General features: G+C 32.1%; 1 protein-coding gene across 1 annotated transcript in view; it reads left to right on the top strand.

The window, feature by feature from the left end:
* LOC18598935 (insulin-degrading enzyme-like 1, peroxisomal) overlaps window positions 297–18,381 on the top strand; it is an 89,461-nt gene continuing 71,376 nt past the window's right edge. The window contains exons 1-8 of the mRNA XM_018120656.1: window positions 297–506; window positions 608–683; window positions 989–1,062; window positions 1,463–1,554; window positions 1,681–1,754; window positions 8,095–8,138; window positions 17,650–17,701; window positions 18,073–18,195. Coding sequence (XP_017976145.1) covers window positions 381–506; window positions 608–683; window positions 989–1,062; window positions 1,463–1,554; window positions 1,681–1,754; window positions 8,095–8,138; window positions 17,650–17,701; window positions 18,073–18,195 — 661 coding nt within the window. The 5' untranslated portion in view covers window positions 297–380. The remainder of the gene's footprint in view (window positions 507–607; window positions 684–988; window positions 1,063–1,462; window positions 1,555–1,680; window positions 1,755–8,094; window positions 8,139–17,649; window positions 17,702–18,072; window positions 18,196–18,381) is intronic.

The raw sequence follows: 18,381 nt of genomic DNA, 5'->3' as shown, positions 1-18,381 counted from the left end.
TTAATCTTTGACCCTCTCAATAAAAATACTAGCTCCCCCCTTGCCCCTTTAGGTAAAGCGGAAAGAAAAGTTGCAGCAAGAATTAGTATTACAGGTCAAATTCGTTTGCCTACAATAATGAAAGTATGGGAAATATTATGTTAGTGTATCCAACATAAAATAATTTCTAATAAGTGTTGTAAGATATTTTAATAGAGCTTTAGGAAATGTCATATCACCCTCTAATAGTGGTGAACAGTGATAGTCTTTGTTGTATGATAAAGATAAAATTACCCTTCTCAATATATTGAAAATCTACTCTTTCTCCTTAAATAAATTTCAAGCCGCAAAAGATAAAAAAACAAGCAAATTGATCTTTCCCCTCTCGACCGAACTTGAAAATGGCTAATGTAACGGAAATCGACGAAGAAATAGTAAAGCCTCGAACAGACAAGAGAGAGTACAGGAGGATCGTCCTCGGAAACTCCCTTCAAGTTCTCCTCATCAGCGATCCGGACACCGACAAGGCAAGTGCAATTCCCAAAAATTAATTTCTATCTTGTTCTTTTTCTTTGTTCCAATTTAATTTAATTAATAAATCCAAAAATTTCTGGCTTTGATGTTGCAGTCTGCTGCATGTATGTGTGTCAGCATTGGCCACTTATCTGATCCTGATGGCTGCGAGGGCCTTGCTCATCTTCTCAGTACGTACATATATTTTTCTTCTGATGGAAAGTCAAATGTACTTAAGGAGAAGTAGTCATTTCTATGCTATAAACCTTACCTGCTAGACGCTCAAGGATCGACTGGGTTTGGTAAAATATCTAATGCGTTTTCTGACTGGAAATTTGATGTCTTATTAAGATTTTGGCTATAATTTCAGGGTCCAACTTTATTTGATCTTGAGCATTTCTTTGGGTAGAAGAGGGACTCGTATGATTTCATTTGAGCAACTCAACAATTCTTTTTCTTATTCCATATGATTTTTTTTTTGTTTCATTTTTTGTAGTGCGCGTGCTACTGCTGGCTTATGCTAGTGAAAAATATCCAGGGGAGGATAGTTACTGTCAGTACATAGTCGAGGTACTGTTCATCTCAAATGTACTCTTCTATATGTCATTATATATGAGTTTAGTTACTCAAATTATAATGTTTTTGAGTTTCTAACCGTGGTAGATCTTTTATGCACACGAGTCTATTTTTGTTGATTATCTTAAAAAAGAAAACAAAATAAACAATCACTGTTTGGTTAATTTTTTTTTGCTGTTTAAATATTTATCACGCAATAAAGATAACAAATAAAATGTAAAATTATAATTGAATAAAGATGAAAAATAAATAAATAAGTAAGGCATAATATCAGTTCAAATTTAATTAGTTTATATAATTAAAAGTAAAATCATATATTTTTCCTTATATTTTCCCAAAAATATTGCATTTTTTCCTTAATTATATATGCTTGGTTTACTTTACTGATATTTAGCATGGAGGCTACACAGAAGGCATTCTGTATCCCAACCGGACCGACTATCATTTTAACATTAACAATGACTGTTTTGAAGAAGCTTTGGAACGGTAAGTGTTGTTTTCTCAGCTTTCTTTGGTGTTATTTCCATCAAATTAATGTTCATGTAAAGTTTGTGAATTTCGTTGTTGTCCTGTAATTTTTTTTTTTTTTCTGATTGGTGCAATACCATTCAGCTTTTCCCAGATCTTTATTAAACCGTTGATGTCAACTGAAGCAGCCATGAGGGAAATTAAAACTGTTGAGTCTGGTGAGCCTTTTATTTATCTTTGTTTTTTAATTTGTATAATATCATGTTTAGTTTTTATATTTTAAGAAAATGTCTAATATAATATAAGTATTAAAAAATTATTGAGTGTGATATTTTTATTTCATATATCGACGCATCCCAATTCTTAATTCCGTCTTAAAAATTTGATGACACATCAATTATATGTTAATCAAAATCCGTGGATGATCAAATACTCTCAACACGGAACAGTCATTGTGACTCTATTCCCAAACTACACTATGGCTCTTTATGACCAAACCTACTCTCAGCATTGAAAGTTCATATCCAAATAGTAAGTGCTCAACAAGTTCCCTCAGCCATAATTGCCACACTCCATTACCAGATGATTTATAAGATTCAAAGACCATACATTCAATCTTTCCAGACTCTAAATCAACTCTGATGATGCTTTGGTCCTCTCCATAAATACCACTTAGGTCCCTACCTATACTTTTGTCCCCAAAAGAATTCCTAAGTAGGACCTCGCCAAACTTTTGCCAAAAAAGTGGGTGACTAATGATGAGAAGCTCCATGAAACAGCAAACTCCATCCAATCCACAGAAACTCATTTCACTAGAAAGTCGGATGGGATAGTAGAAATCAAATTTGACCATTCTCATTTAAAAGAGCCTTTTGCACCATCAAGGGCGGAGCTAGAGTATTTTTAAAAGGAGACCAAATAGAGAGAGACACTAAACAATTAAAGAGAATTTTATATATAATTCAATTATCACTCATCCAAAGACATAAATAAAATTAAAAAAAATTAGATATACAAAAAAAAATATACATTAACAATAATAATGATGTCATTTATAAATATGATTGAATGAAACTATAAACAGAGTCTCTTTCATTCTTTGCGGGCAACAGTGAAAGAGAAAACAGTTTTTCAAACTCAAATAAATTACCTCTTTGCTTTGTGTGTTCTAACTCTCCTCTTATTTTTTATTTATCTCTTGAATTGTTAATTAACATATCAAGTTATTGGGTTGAACTATTGAAATATAATATATTCTGATAAGCTATTAGGTTGGATTGTTAAGATATAATATGTTATGATAGGTTTCAATTTATATTAAAACTTAATAACTTGGATTAGTAGACTTACTTTTATATTTTTAAAAAAATTGATAAGCTTAACATATTAGTTTAGAATTTATTTGCTAAGCTTAACTAGCAATATGCTAGCCATAATGACTTTAATTTTATCAAACAGCTTAACGATTAAAACTAATTATTAAATAAAAAATAATTTTGAGAGCCATTAAAAATATATAATCAATAAAATTGTATTGAAAAAAATACAATTATTTTTTTTTGATCAATATGTATGTATATCCTTGTTACTTAAAGTTTGCATCATACATGCCAGAATGCATTGGTTATTTTAAATAAAAAATAATATATTGATGAAATTCTAAGCAACTGTGCAACATTGCAACTTATATTTGAAAATTATATAATAATTTATTTATTTTTAACGATTAAAATCATAAAAAATAAAATCCACATAACAAAAAAAATATGACAAGTAGAAGATATAATCCACATATGGTATAATAAAAAAGAAAGAAAAAATATGATTAANTAATAAAAAGAAAGAAAAAGAATATGATTGATAGTTCATAGAAATTTGTAAAAGAAAATCTATAGAGATTAAAATATAAATAAATAAATAAATAAATAAAAATAATAATAATATAAATTAAAAGGAAAAATAAAAAAATCTTTAAAATTGAGTTAAACATATGAAATTATTTTGTTGTTCTTCATTTGTATTAATTATCAAATAAAAAATTATTTTACGGGGCCATTAAGAAAATTTATAAAAAAATTAAAAAATTTTATATAATATGTAAAAAATTCTTAAAATTTTGAGGGGGGAGTGGGGGCGCCCATCCCATAAAGTGGCTTTACCCCTATGCACCACCCATTTTCCTTACCATGTTCATGCTTAAAATAGTATAAAGTGAAACTAGTCCAAAACAAGCCCTCATCCAAAGTTTTGATTTGGAGGGTAACCTTATTTTCCATTTCACATATTCGTCCACTGGACACTGTCCACGGGACATCAACTATAACTGCAAAGGATGCCAAAAGACAGTCTTGAGGCAGACTATGAGTTAGATCATGGCCTTGCCAAGAAATCAAAAAAGAAAGAGCAAAGTTGTTCCTCTGACAAAGTTATGTACAGGAGATATCAAGACAAAAATCCTTCAATAGGACCTTTGGGAGAACATGGAGGAAAATACCAGTATTTAGTTAAATATTCTCCTCTAGAGTGGGCACAAAGAGAACCTTTTGCACCATGAACCACCATCTCCAAAATCTCTAAAACCTGTTTTACCATGTTACAAAAAGATCCAAATGTGGGTACAAAAACGAAGTTGCTTTCAAACTTATCACCAATCTCAGCAACCTCCACTAGTACACTAGGTTTGCCTGTTTCAACCAATAAGTCCTTCTTATGACCATGATTTTCCTCCACTAGAAGAATTTACAGAAAAGGAATTCAAACATGCACCTAAAATTCTGACCCCTCTCCAAGCTGATGCTATGGGAAGACTAGTCAAAATCAGTGCAGCAGAAGCTACACTAAACTAGCAAACAATAAATTCTCTCGTCCAAAATTCTTTGCTGAAAGGAATTGACCAAGAGCTCAGCAGCATCTAGGACAAAATCCAGAAGGTGGAAAATAAAGTGGATGAAAATGCCAAGACCACCAACTATATGATCAAACTTCTCCAAAATAGGCTTAGACAACTCTCCAAGGAAATACCAGAACTAGGTGTTCCATTCCAACTATATATGGAACAAAAGAAAGCAGAAATTTAGAAGCTTAAAGCTCAGATAAAGCTCCTTCAAGAAACCAAGAAAATCCAATCTCCAAACAGGAATGATCCATTCCTACTATCAACTTGCACTCCAAAAATACCAGAAAAACTGCCACCTCTATCCAAAGAATTGACTCTTTTTAATCTTTACGGAAAACTCAAAGCCTAAAAAGAAGAAGAAAAACAGAGGAAATGAAAAGAAGTCGAAGAATCCTCTGAAACATAAAAGCTTGAAACATTGTCTGCAAAAGCCCAAAGGAAAAAACCTGTACAGTCTCAAGAAGAAATAGAAGTTCCACAATCAAAACCAAGATTTGAAATAAACATCAGAGGCGTTGAACCCAAAACATTGATGATCAAGCAAGAAAATTCTTTGGTTTTTTTCCTCAAAGAATACAAAGAAAATACAATTCCCAAGATCTTTTCTGCTCAAGCAATCCAAGACGAGCCAACATCTCCATCATCCTACTCAACGTCTTTTAAAACTTTAGAAGCTATGACCAGTAGTGATGGAGAATCTCATCCTTATCTTGAAGACCCTTTGCCAGAACCAGAAAGATCCCAATTCATGGCAAGCTCAAAAGTAAAGGTCGAGGAGATGGATGAAGATGACACGGAACCCAATAATGCTCTAAGACAAGCAACTCCAACAATCTCAAAGTTGACATTCACCATTGACGATATCCCACCAACAAAGTGGGCAGAACAATTCTAAGAATTCTATGCATGGTTAGAAACCAGGAGGCTAACTGAAGATAATCACTATACTATCTTGATGGAATTCGTGTCAAGGTTTACTGGAGTCCTAAGATACTGGTGGAATACCTTCAATCAAACTGGCTAAATGCAGTTTCTGGTCATGTAAGATTTCAGCCAAATAATCCAAATCCTTCGTAGATATTTTATAGGAGACATTGAAGATGTCAAGACTCTCCATAGGAAGGAATTTTTCCAAAAATAATGTTGCTCCCATAAGAAAGAAGATCTGGATAAATATTTCCAGAAGATGATGAAACTCTTCTATACCCTTGGTGCCTCTCCAAGTTTAAAACAAGTTTTTGTCTCCTTAATCCCAAAGCCAATCCAGACAGTAATTACAAGGTCTCTTCAACAACAAAGAAAAGACATTTTGTTTTTAACCCTTGGAGAAATCCAATAAGAAGTCCACATTGCCCTTGAGGATATCTGCAATAAGCGCAAAGTGGTAAAAGATTACCTTAAAGGGAACAGAGACCTAGATAATGCTTGTGAAAAAACTGATTAGTTGATAAAATGTCACAAAACCCAAGATTGTGACTACAAATCAAAAAGAAAGAAGCATTTAAGGAAATTCAGATTTTTCAAACAAGTTGCTCCTCATCACAGATACAGAACAAAGTGGAAATATCTGAAGAAGAGGAGGCTAAGCAAGAGGACTAAGTCAACCAAGTGTTATATCTACAACCAGCAAGGACATTGTGCAGAACAATGTCCTATCAATAAAAGGAAAGGAGCAAAAATGTTCTAGGAGATTGAATGAAAAACAAAGGAAAATCTTAAGGATGATAATCTGGAATCCATTTTTCCTCTCGAAGATGAACCTACAGACAGAACTTTGTTTGCCATCCAAACTATAACCTCAGACTTTGTCTCTAACCTTGAAGACATGTTCATAATCCAACCCTGACCAAATATTCCTTCCTAACTTAAAGCACAAAAAATCCCTGCACCACTAATAACCTCAGTACCAGTCTCAATCTATCCTTCCAAATATAGCCAACCGATAACAGTCATTACCTTCTTTGATGTAGGCGGTGTTGAAACAGTCATGAACCCAAATATCCTTCCATTTGAATGCTAGATACCTTATGAAAGGCATTTCAAAATTGCTTCAGATCATATTTTCACTACACACTTGATAAACGAGCCTATCACTATCCAGTTATTCCCCTAGTGTTCTATCACCACCCAAGTACTAGGGTCTGAACGAATTGGAAAAACATAGTGATTGGATTTGACATTTATCATGAATGCCAACATTTGAGGATTCTCCCTGAAGGAATAAGGTACAAATATTCTTTCAAACCATGTGTACAAATTCCGTATCTCTATCCTATCCAGCAACTGTCTGACCAGGGGCGGCTTACAATTGATCTACTTAGAGAAAAGGCATGTGCCAATTCTCATTCATAATTCATGCTTAAATGCAACAATCCCCTGTGGAAGAATCCAGAATTTTTTGTTAGGTTACCATTCAAGCTCAACGAGGATATTAATCCCACAAAGGCTAGCCACTCATCAATAAATCTTAAACACCAAAAATTAGCTGAGCAAGGATGAAATGTGTTAGAATAATAGAGATTGATTGAGCTTTCAGATTCTCAATGGGCGTGTAAAACTTTTATGTCAGTAAAAGAGCTGAGCAAATTAAGGGAATGTTAAGACTAGTTATCAACTACCAGCCTTTCAACCATTTTCTCCTAGATGACAAGTTCCCCACTTCTAAACAGAAACTCTTTATTCTCACGTCTTGCTAATGCCAGAGTGTTTTCTAAGTTCGATCTGAAAGCCGGGTTCTAGCAATTGGGCATCTATCTTGAAGATAAGCCCAAAACAGGTTTCTATGTACTTAATTACCACTATCAGTGGACTGTCTTGCCATTCGGACTAAAAAAAGCACCATCATCTTGGTTGGCTCATGATTTGGTTCATCGTTTGCCTCAAGACTATCTCTCTAGCATCTTTTGTAACTACAGTTGATGTCGCATGGACAGTGTCTAGTGGATGAATCTGTGAAGTGGAAAATAAGGTTACCTTCACAATTAAAACTCTGGATGAGATCCTGTTTTGGACCAAGTTCACTTTTTACTGTATTTTAGGATGAACATGGTAAGGAAACTCTTTTAATGAAGGAGAACTCTTGAAATGAAAAGGCAAAACACCTTTGAGTAATAAAAATCCAATGTTTCTTCAACAAACTTTCTAAGCCTCTTTCTTCTTTCCTAGTAATTATCAAGGATATGTAAGTATAGATCTCTCATGAGTTCAAATCCTTAAGTATGCTCTGTACTTGCCATCATAGATGAATCTTGTGCACCAGAAAAGGAATTTGATCTCAAAGATGTCTAAGTATCAGTATTGACAGGGTTGAGCAAAAAAGATAAGTTGCTCATATCACTAAGGTTGTCCTCGTTGCTAAACGGCCGTGCCATCCAGAAGGTAGTTTTTGACTCCTAGTAGCCACGCGTATGTTGCATGGTAGCCCTATCAAGTGGCGTAATATTTTTCCTACCACCCTTCATTTTTTGATTGGTCAAAAAACATGTCAAGTATTGGGGTATATATGGAATTAAAATTCATGTCTCCACAAATTAATGTAGATATCTCATTAAATTTTTTTAAAGTTTAGTATAAGGACTATATTTATTTATTTATTTATAAACACAATGTTTTCTAGTATTTAGACTTTAATTCATTAGTACCATTTTCTCTTTTTGTCTCAGCATACCAGAATTACTTATTGTCTGATAAGTGGAGAATGCGCCAGGTATTAGTTTTACTTTGATCTTGAATCGTTTTTTTAAACTAACCGAATGTCTAAATATGTTAAAGTAGCGATAAAATAAATTTTATATCAATTAAATTTTAGATATTTTAGAATTTTGAATATAATAGAGATCTTTCTTCTTGGTTAAGCTTGTACTTGTTAATGTTACTTCGTACATGTGTTGCGTGACAGGTCGATAGGTTCATGATAGATTTCTTATCCCTATATTTAAAGAAGAGTATTAATTAGTTATAGATTGAATATTTCACTGGAAGATTTAACTATTTTATTGAGGATATTTTCTAATTTATATATAAGCTAAATACATACATAAGTGTCAGTACTATATCAATAAAGTCAATTTGCTCCATGTCTTTATTTTGTGTTCAAATAAGCCTCTGAATTTTTATTTTGGATCAAAGAATCATCTCTCATTAATTGTAACTAATTTTCGTTAGTCAATGGTACAGTTAGCAATTTTTGATGCGTTAACGTGTCATCTTGATGATGTCAATGTCACGTGGTAGATGACGTGACATAAAAAATTATTAACTCAAAATTGGGTTTTTTCCTTTCCAAATGTTCAAAAATCATTGGCTAGGAATTTGAAACAAAAAATTAAAAAAAAAACTAATTGTTTCAAATTGATTACCATAGTTTCTTAACTGATTATCATCTTCGTAATTGAAGTCATCCTTCCTAGAAAAAAATCTAATCCAACTTTTTCTATTTGATTGAAGCCCTTGTTGCTTGATTGAAAGTTGGTGTAGAGAAATTCGAAAATACCTAGAAATGATTTTGAGAAAAGGAATAGTAAAGGTAGGACACATAACAATATTGTGTTGGTCCCAAATGAATGTGCTAGAAGGGGTGAATAACACTTTTTGGCTCTTACTCAAATTGGCTCTAAGTTGAAGAAAAGTTTTAAGATCAATAAAGACTTGTTCTATGCAAGATGCGAAAATGATTTAAAAAGGAATAAAAATAAAAATAAAATCAGAGTAGACAATAAACCAGAATTTAAAGTGGTTCGGTCCAAAACCTACATCAATTATCTTGATTATTCAGCCAAGGATTTTCCAAATCAATCTACTATAAAAAGGTGAAATTCACAAGCTTTCACCAAATCTTTAAAATGGCTTTTACTAGGCTTAGCCAAAACCTTTCATAATATTTTTTACCGGGATCAAGTAAAACCCAACACTTAGCTTTTCAAGGCTAAGTTAGAACCTATGCTCAATCAAGCAATCCTAGCTTGAATCAATCCCTTAGAGTGATCTGTTTACTCTAAGAATACAAGAAGAGAAGTGATAAGAGTGTACCTATGATCACAAGGTTGATCTAAGTGGTACAAAGTGAAGTGCAGATCACAATTACAAAAGATAGGAGTTGAGTGCAGTAAATAAGAAGAGAGTATTTTTTGGTTTTTGAGCTTTTTTTGTTCTTGGAAGCCTTAATTACATTTCTAGCCATTGGAAGCTTCTTAAATACTTGGAAAATCAGCTCTGATAGATGTTAGGCAGTTTTTTGACCGTTGAAAACAGTTTTATTGCAGTTCTAGCCATTAATCTGTCTTCTAGTGCCAATTCAAAGTTTTTGGCAGAATGCTCTTAGTCGACTAACTGTGCTTTTAGTCGACTAAGTTGTTTTTGTTTTCTGATCCCAATTTCTGGTAGTGAGCACTTAGTCGACTAACTTCCTTCTTAGTCGATTAAGTTGGTTCTATCTTGAAGTCCAGATTTTTGGCAGTAGGCTCTTAGTTGACTAACCCATTTCTTGGTCAACTAAGTCTTTTCTATTTCTCAATACTCTTAAGCCCGCCAACTTTTGATTCGAATTTTAGCTGACTAACCCTTCATTATTCAACTATGGAGCTTCTGTTTTGTTGATTAGTTGTGGCTTCTTATTCATATACCTTTTTGATATATCCCATGGAATTATTTAATTATCATTGACATACAATTCTTGTCCTGCACACTTAAGTAGAATTAGTAGATACAAATGAATGAGAATGTTTTACTATCATCAAAAACTAATGGAGCCAACATATTGTTCCATAATAAAAGAAAAATCCTTCTTTTCTCTCTCCTAAAAGTTGTAAAGGAAATATGATGCTATTCTCTTCTCTAGAATCTGTAAACGAAAGTCAAATCCTTCTATTCTCTTTCCTAGAATCTATAAGGGAAATCTAATACTTTTCTCTTCCTTAAAATCTCCAAGGGAAATTTGATGGTATTGAATTTTATTTACTAACAATAATAAATTCTCTCCCCACATTTTTTACAGTTTTTGAAAATTCAAGACTACCTAAAGAATGATTTTTAAAAGAGGAACAGGAATTTACAAACAAGGAGAGAACATTCTAACTATAAGGTAGTTGGGTTTAGGGAATGTTGAAGAAAGTGAAGGTTTTTTTTATTGGCAAGGATGACTTCAATTAAGAAGATGGTAATCAGTTTAAAACAATTAGTGTTTTTTTGGTTAATTTATGCAATTAGTCTTTGTATTATACAAAAAGTATACATTTAGTCCTGATACAATAATTTGTATGAACTGGTTCCTTATACTTTATCAATTTATTAATTTCAGTCTTTAACTTTAACACCGTTAAATTTGATCGTTAAGTATGCTGATATGACATTTTGACCAAGTTGACATAACACTAATACAGATGATGTGGCATAATGCTGACATGGCACAATGTTGACATGGCTCATCTTTTGGGGAGATCTCAAATAGGTTTCCCTTTTCCTGAGTAATTCAAAAAGAAATATGAAACTCTTCCCTAAGTAAACCATATTGATAGAAAAGAGGCAAAAAAGATTTGCATTATTGTTGTAAATGTGTTCTTGGCATTCATAGCAAATCTGGAAGGTGTTCTTTTGGGTGATTATCTCCAACTCAACTCCCTCTATTTCATTTATAATATTGATTTCAAATTTTATAAGAAAGGCGATAAATCTCTCCACCCAAGCCTAGCCTGACTTAAGTTGTGGCATGGACAAGATCTTTTAGGCTTAAGTTCGACTAGGCCAGACTTGAGATATTTATTATATGAATAATTTTATTTATTTATTATTTAATTTAATTTGAAAATATATTTACAAATATTAAAAATATTTATATAAAAAATAATTTTTAATATTTTAATAATAAATAAAATTTAATTAATCAAGCTAGGTCTAAACTTGAATCTAAATTTTAGAGGTGTCAATCAAGCTTGACTTGGTCCATAAGCACCTCTAAAAGGGGGTAGTTAAAATTTTTGTAGGGTCAAAGCAAGAGTTTCCCTTTGTTATGTTGAGAAGCTATAGCGTATATAAGACCTTCAAAAGCAAAGGCATTCGAGAATTAAATAGGATAATGCCGACAAAAATTTGTTTTAAAGAAAATTCTAAACACTAATTGTTGAACCAACAGAATAATGGTACATTTGTAAATAGCTATGCATTCTTGGGCATTTATGATACAAGAGCATCTACGATTCTATTTAGTTTTTCTAATTGTAGTTGATATAGGATTTATTTTCTTTATTCTATTTAGATTAGGGTTCTTTTCTTATTTTTATTAGAATTTTAATACTTTTAAGAATTAGTATTTGATTAGGATAGTCATGTTCTATTTAGGAATAGAACACTTATTTTATTTAAATCTTTTTTTAATTATTCTAATTGTATTAGGCAACTAAAAGTAAAATTTTATTAAGATGTGGGCCTATAATACTATAAATAGGACCCTTAAGCTTAGTTATGAGATATTACAGTTGAGAGTTAATAAATAATATTTTTTTAAGTAAGAGTGCTTATTCCTCTAGGCTCTTTTTAAAGAGTAAGAGGTTTCTAGTATCTTTGGCCTAACCAACCAAAGTGAGATTTTAGCTATTTTTCACCTTAGTGGAGTTTTCAACCTTGTCAAGATTGGTAATTCACCTTAATGAGGTTTTCAATCTCGCCACGATTAGTGTCTTTCACAACGTCTAGATGTCTTTACAATGGCCCGGCATCAATTTATTATTCTTGTAATTTTGTTAAGTAGTGTAACTTATTATAGGATTGATATTCTTTTATTCTTGTTTATAAAAATAAAAGATACACTGTACAGTTTTTTTTTATTCAACACAGATATGAAAATTCTTCCCATATCATTTTCTCTCCTAACTTTTGACATGGTATCAAAGCAAGTTGGGATTCTTCGTTGAATTCCTTGCTTGGATCCATTTGTTTGTTTAATCCTTTTATCACTTATTTCCCAATTTTTTTTTCTATTTTTCAGATTTCAATTGTTTTTTTCTTTTCAGATCTCTCCTAAACATTTCACTGGTTTTTGAATCATCACGCAAAATTTTTTAGATCTGGGCTTAACTCTTTCAGCGCAATCAATTCATCCCTCAAATCCTTTCAATATAGACTAAAATCCTATATTGGTTCACTAATTCAAGAAAATGGTAGACTTAACTAGTACTATAATCACAAACTCAACTACCTCAAAATCATTAGTATCCCCAACAAAAAATGCTCAATCACCTTATTTTTGGCACCATTTAGATCACCATGGGTCAGTGGTGATAAACCCTAAGCTGAGCTCCAACAACTATGTCTTTTGGAGCAAATCCTTCACATTAGCTCTCTTAATCTGGAATAAGAAGGGCTTCATTGATGGAACTTTGCCAGAACCAAGTTCATCTGATGAGCTTCACATTGCTTGGTCCTACTGCAATGACCTTATTGTGGCGTGGCTTTTGGAATCACTTACATAGCCCATAACGTCAATTGTGTTCTACATGAGCTCTGCTTACCAAATTTGGAAACAATAAAAGAGAGGTTCAACCAACCTAATGATGCTCGCATCGTAAACTTCAGTATTGCCTCAACAATGTCACTCAAGGTACAAGATCTATAGATGTTTATTTTACTGAGCTAAATAGTTTATGGGAAGAGTTACGTGATTATGGGCCATTACCTCATTGCCTTTGTGGAACCTATAACCCGAAATGTTTCAATCTTACAAGGACTGGATTTAAAATGACACTGTATTTAGGTTTTTAAATGGGTTAAATGAAACCTACTCTTGCTTAAGGTCTAAAATAGTGATGCTGAAACCATTTCCAAACTTGAAGGAGGCTTACTATCTAATGATAAGGGAGTAATCATAGAGGAACTAACCTTTCAATCACTGCCCAACCTTGAGTTATCTGCCATGGTTGTTACACAAGGTACAAAAAAGAAGCAAAGGCCTTATGTTGCATGTGCACACTACAATAAAAATGTCATACAAAGGAGAAGTGTTATAGACTAATAAGATTCCCCAATGATTTCAAATTCACTAAACGTAAATTTGATCCAAAGAGATGAAAGGCAATGGTTAATAATGTGATGTGTAACCCTCAAGATGATGAATCATAAGAAATGCCTATCAACTCCACTTTGCCTATTTCTTTCATTAAGAATCAGTTCAACAAAATTCTAGCACTAATCAATGAACCTGCTACAAACTCAATTGATGGTGGACAAGCCTCACCAAATCAGCAAAACAGATCCTGTCTTGTTAATTTAGTGTTGGTTGGTATATTTCTCATCCATCTTGTTCATTAAATTCAATTAAGTTTCATAATGATTTCAATTTCATGGTAAGAATGATACTTGGATAATTAACATAGGTGCAAGTGATCATATAACGTGTTTCAGTAAGTCTTTTATTTCTTCAAAGCCTATTTATCAAATGTATGTTCATTTACCAAACAAAGTCAAAGTGCCTGTATCACATATAGGGATAATCAAAATAAACTCAAGGTTTATCTTGCACAATGTTTTGTGTGTACCCTCATTCAGCTTCAATTTTATTTCTATTAGTAAGATAACAAATACAAAGAATTTTTATTTTTTTTTATTGATACATACTATGTAATTCAGCACAGCAAGTCATGGACAGTGATTGGGCTTGTTAAAGTTATAGTAGGTCTATACCTCTTGCAAGACAACTGTGATGCACAATACTTTGATAAATTTAGTATTGAAAAGTTTGCCAATTCCATTTTTACTGGTTTTGTTAGCTTTGTGAACAATTGTGAACCAACAATTACTGGTTCAATTTCCAAGGATTTTTGTGAAACAGTTTCTACTTGTACAAGAGCTCCTAGCTATTTTGACCTTTGGCATTATAGATTAGGGCATGTCTTTTCAAATAGGATAAATCCAATAGGAAAAGTTTGTTTTAAAGTTCATTGAGCTGATGATTTACCTTGTGAAATTTGTCCACTAGCAAAGCAAAATGTTTACCTTTTCTTGTTCATGTTCAAAGTTCAAAATTTGCATCTTATTTAGTGCATGTAAATATTTAGGGTCCATATTTTACACCAACAATTAATGGTCATCGATATTTTCTTACAATTGTAGATGATTACAATAATTTCAAATGGACTTTTTTTATGCATGCTAAATCTGACACAACAGGTTTGATACAATCCCTTTACAATAAGATATTCAACCAATTTCGTAAATCAATTAAGTAATTAAGATTTGATAATGGTCAGGAATTTAAACTTGTTGATTTATTCTTCTAACAGAATTGTGCATCAACGATTATGTGTAGATAGACCATAGCAGAATGGTGTGGTTGAAAGAAAACCGTTGATAGACCACAGCAGAATGGTGTGGTTGAAAGAAAACACCAACATCTGCTGATAGTTGTTAGAGCTTTGATTTTTCAGTCCTGTCTGCCTTTAAAATTTTGGGGTGATTCAATACTTTGAGCAGCCCGCATTATCAATCGAATACCTACACCAATCTTGAAAAATAAAACTCCATATGAGAAATAATTCAAAAAACCACTTTCTTATTCACATTTCAAGGTATTTGGTTCCTTTTTTTTTGCAATCACTTTGTTACATAATAGAAAAAAGTTAAACCCTGGAGGTATTTCTAGGATATCCAACAGAAGTGAAGGGATACAAGTTTTATGATTTGAGCACTCATAAAATCTTTATATGTAGGGATGTCATCTTTCATGAGAGCATTTTTCCCTTCCAAAAGCCAACATAAACTATCAATAAAGAAACAGTTCCTCAAACATCTTGTGAGTATAATTTTATCACCAATAATCTCAATATCAATATTGATAATTATTCAGACTTTAATATTTTTGTTCATGATTATAATCTTGTTGGTAATTTTCTGTCATTGATAGATTTTATCATGACATAAATAATTCAAGTCCATTAAATTCAGAATCTATTTCCAATACAAATACTGTTTCATCCTCTTTAAATATCTAATTCCTATGATGATCATTTTGTTGTCTTTATTAGTGATCATGAAAACTCTCCATCGAGGAGAAGAGATAGAATAAGAAGACCTTTAAAATACTTAGAGGCATATCATTGTGATTTACCATCTGCATCATCACACAGTGTCATTAAATATCCTATTCAAGATTTTCTATCTTTCAATCTATTATTTGATTCTCATAAAACTTTTATTGTTTCTTTGTCCGATGTTGATGAGCTAAAAACTTATCATCAAGCGATTCAGTTTATCATTAGAAGAATGCCGTGAAAGTAAAATTGATGCCTTGGAAGACAATGGCACTTGGAGTGTGGTACCATTGCCTTCTGATTCACATTTTATTGGTAGTAAATGGGTATATAAAGTGAAGATGAATGCTGATGGCAATGTGGAAAGATACAATGTTAGGTTCGCGGCTAAAGGTTACAATCAACGAGAAAGCTTTGACCATCAAGAGACGTTTAGTCCAATGGCTAAACAACCTACTGTCAGAACGTTTTTAGAAATAACATCATTGAAAAATTGGCATCTATAACGTCTAGACCTCAATAATGCTTTCTTAAATGTAGACCTTGATGAGATTATTTACTTGGACCTGCCTTAAGGTTATCTCATCAATGGGGAGTATCCTAGTGGTGTGAAGTTTGGTAGCAAACTAGACAAATCACTCTACGAGCTCAAACAAGCATCATGGCAGTGGAATTGTAAGTTCACTGAGGCATTACTACTTTATGGTTTCGCACAATCAAAATCAGATTATTCCTTATTTACTTACACAACTAAAAATAATGATTTTGTGCGATTACTTGTCTATGTTGATGACATAATGATAGGGAGTTCTTCTGTGAAGGCTACAAATGATGTTATGCAATATCTTAGTTCCAAGTTTAAGTTGAAGGATTTAAGATGTGTGAAATATTTTCTTAGTCTAGAAGTAGCAAGGTCAGATACTAGGATTACAGTCTACCAGCAAAAGTATACTCTGGGTTTATTGAAGGAACTTGGTTTACTAGGTGCTAAGCTTGTATTTGCACCTATGGACTATAACCAAAAGTATCTAAGGCTAATGAGAAAGATAAACTAGTAAATGCTATAACTTATAGACAATTGATAGGTAAATTAATTTATCTAACCTTTGCTCGACTAGACATTACATATGCTATTCAAGTATTATCACAGTATATGGACAAGCTTGGAAAATCTCATTTTTATGCAGCACTTAGAGTACTTAAATACCTAAAAGGAACTTTAGGGAATGGCATTTTGATGTCTTCACATTTAGAACTCATCTTAACAGCTTATGCATATAGTGATAGGGAGACCTGTCTAGACACAAGAAGGTCTATTATAAGAGTCAGTATATTCCTTGGAAAATCCTTGATGAGCTAGAAAGCAAAGAAACAAGCTGTGGTAGCTCCTTTTGTGGGGGGAGTATTATAGAATTAAATAGGATGATGCCAGCAAGAATTTGTTTTAAAGAATTTCCAGACACTGATTGCTGGACCAACAGAATTATGGTACAATTGTAAATAGCTATTCATTTTTAGGCATTTATTATTCTTGTAATTTTGTCAAGTAGTGCAGCTTATTATAGGCTTAACATTCCTTTATTCTTGTATATAAAACTATAACATACATTGTACAGTTTTTTTATTCAATACACAGATAAAAATTCTTCCCATATCGTTTTCTCTCCCAGCTTTTAGCATTGTGGTCTCTGACAAGCCCCTATAGCTTTGCCTCTAAGTACAAGATTTATTGTTTGTTTTTTGAACTTTTTGGAAAAGAAAAATAAATGGAAATAAATATTAAAATTATTATAGAGTTTAATATAACAATCACTAGAACTCACAATTTTTTCCTTAAATTGCATGCCAATTAATTAGTATAGACATTCAATTTAAAATAAAAAGAAAGATGCTAATCAAAATAGTTTGAACCAGAAATACTATGATCACTCGAAATACCTTAGAATCAAAGTGATTTAAGTATGAAACAAACTAGACTTTGAGAAACCCTAATAGGAAATAATCATATTCAAAGTGATACTATTATCTTTCAGAGTCAATTTTTAACTTTTAAATTATTCAAAAAAATTTAATTTTAATTTAAAGTTATTTTTTACTTTTTATTTCCCAAGAAAATATGATAAGCAAGAAGCATAATAAAATGAAGTTTAAAGCTATCCATAACTATTTCGTTTCCATTGTAACTCTTTTTCTCCTATGCAGCTTCAAAACCATCTCAGCTGGGAAAGTCATCCTTATCATAGATTTGGTATAGGTAAAGCTTTTATGTAATTTTATCTTCCCCCTACTCTTGTTTTCTCTTTCATTTTTTGAAAATAGTATGTGCTTTGGCAAATGACATGGTCATTTGGCATGCATTGTGCTTGTTGACATTATGCAAATTGAAATATTGAAAAGACTTGTAGTAAAATAGAGCATTTTGTTGGTTGTTTTAAGTAAACTATATATACATAGAGAATTGGTATACCTTGATTATTAATTTAAAATAGAATTCTTTTGTATAGCAAATAAATTTGATTAATTTAAAAACAAAATAAATGATGGTGTCCTTTTCTTTTCCAACAAAGATTTTACATACATATATGCATCTTATATTGTGTGTTTAACTTGTTAATATATATGTAGGGAATTGGTATACCTTGGACGTTAGACCAAAAGCAAAAGGGTTGGATATAAGACAGGAGCTTTTAAAGTTCTATGAAGAAAATTATTCAGCCAATCTCATGCATTTGGTTTTATATACAAAAGGTTAGTGAGGTTTCATTTAGTTTGTTATATATGCTAGTTACATTTTCTTTTGAAAGCATAGAGGAGTTTATTATTGATATAACGGGGAGTCCAAATGTTTCAAGAAATTGATATAGTCACAAAATAACCTTAATTGAAAACAAATAGAAGCCCAAAGCTCAAGTATATAAAAAATTTGCCTACCTC

This window comes from Theobroma cacao, chromosome 5, assembly GCF_000208745.1.
Source record: "Theobroma cacao cultivar B97-61/B2 chromosome 5, Criollo_cocoa_genome_V2, whole genome shotgun sequence".
Classification (NCBI taxonomy): domain Eukaryota; kingdom Viridiplantae; phylum Streptophyta; class Magnoliopsida; order Malvales; family Malvaceae; genus Theobroma; species Theobroma cacao.
This window is presented reverse-complemented; position numbering and strand designations above follow the sequence as displayed.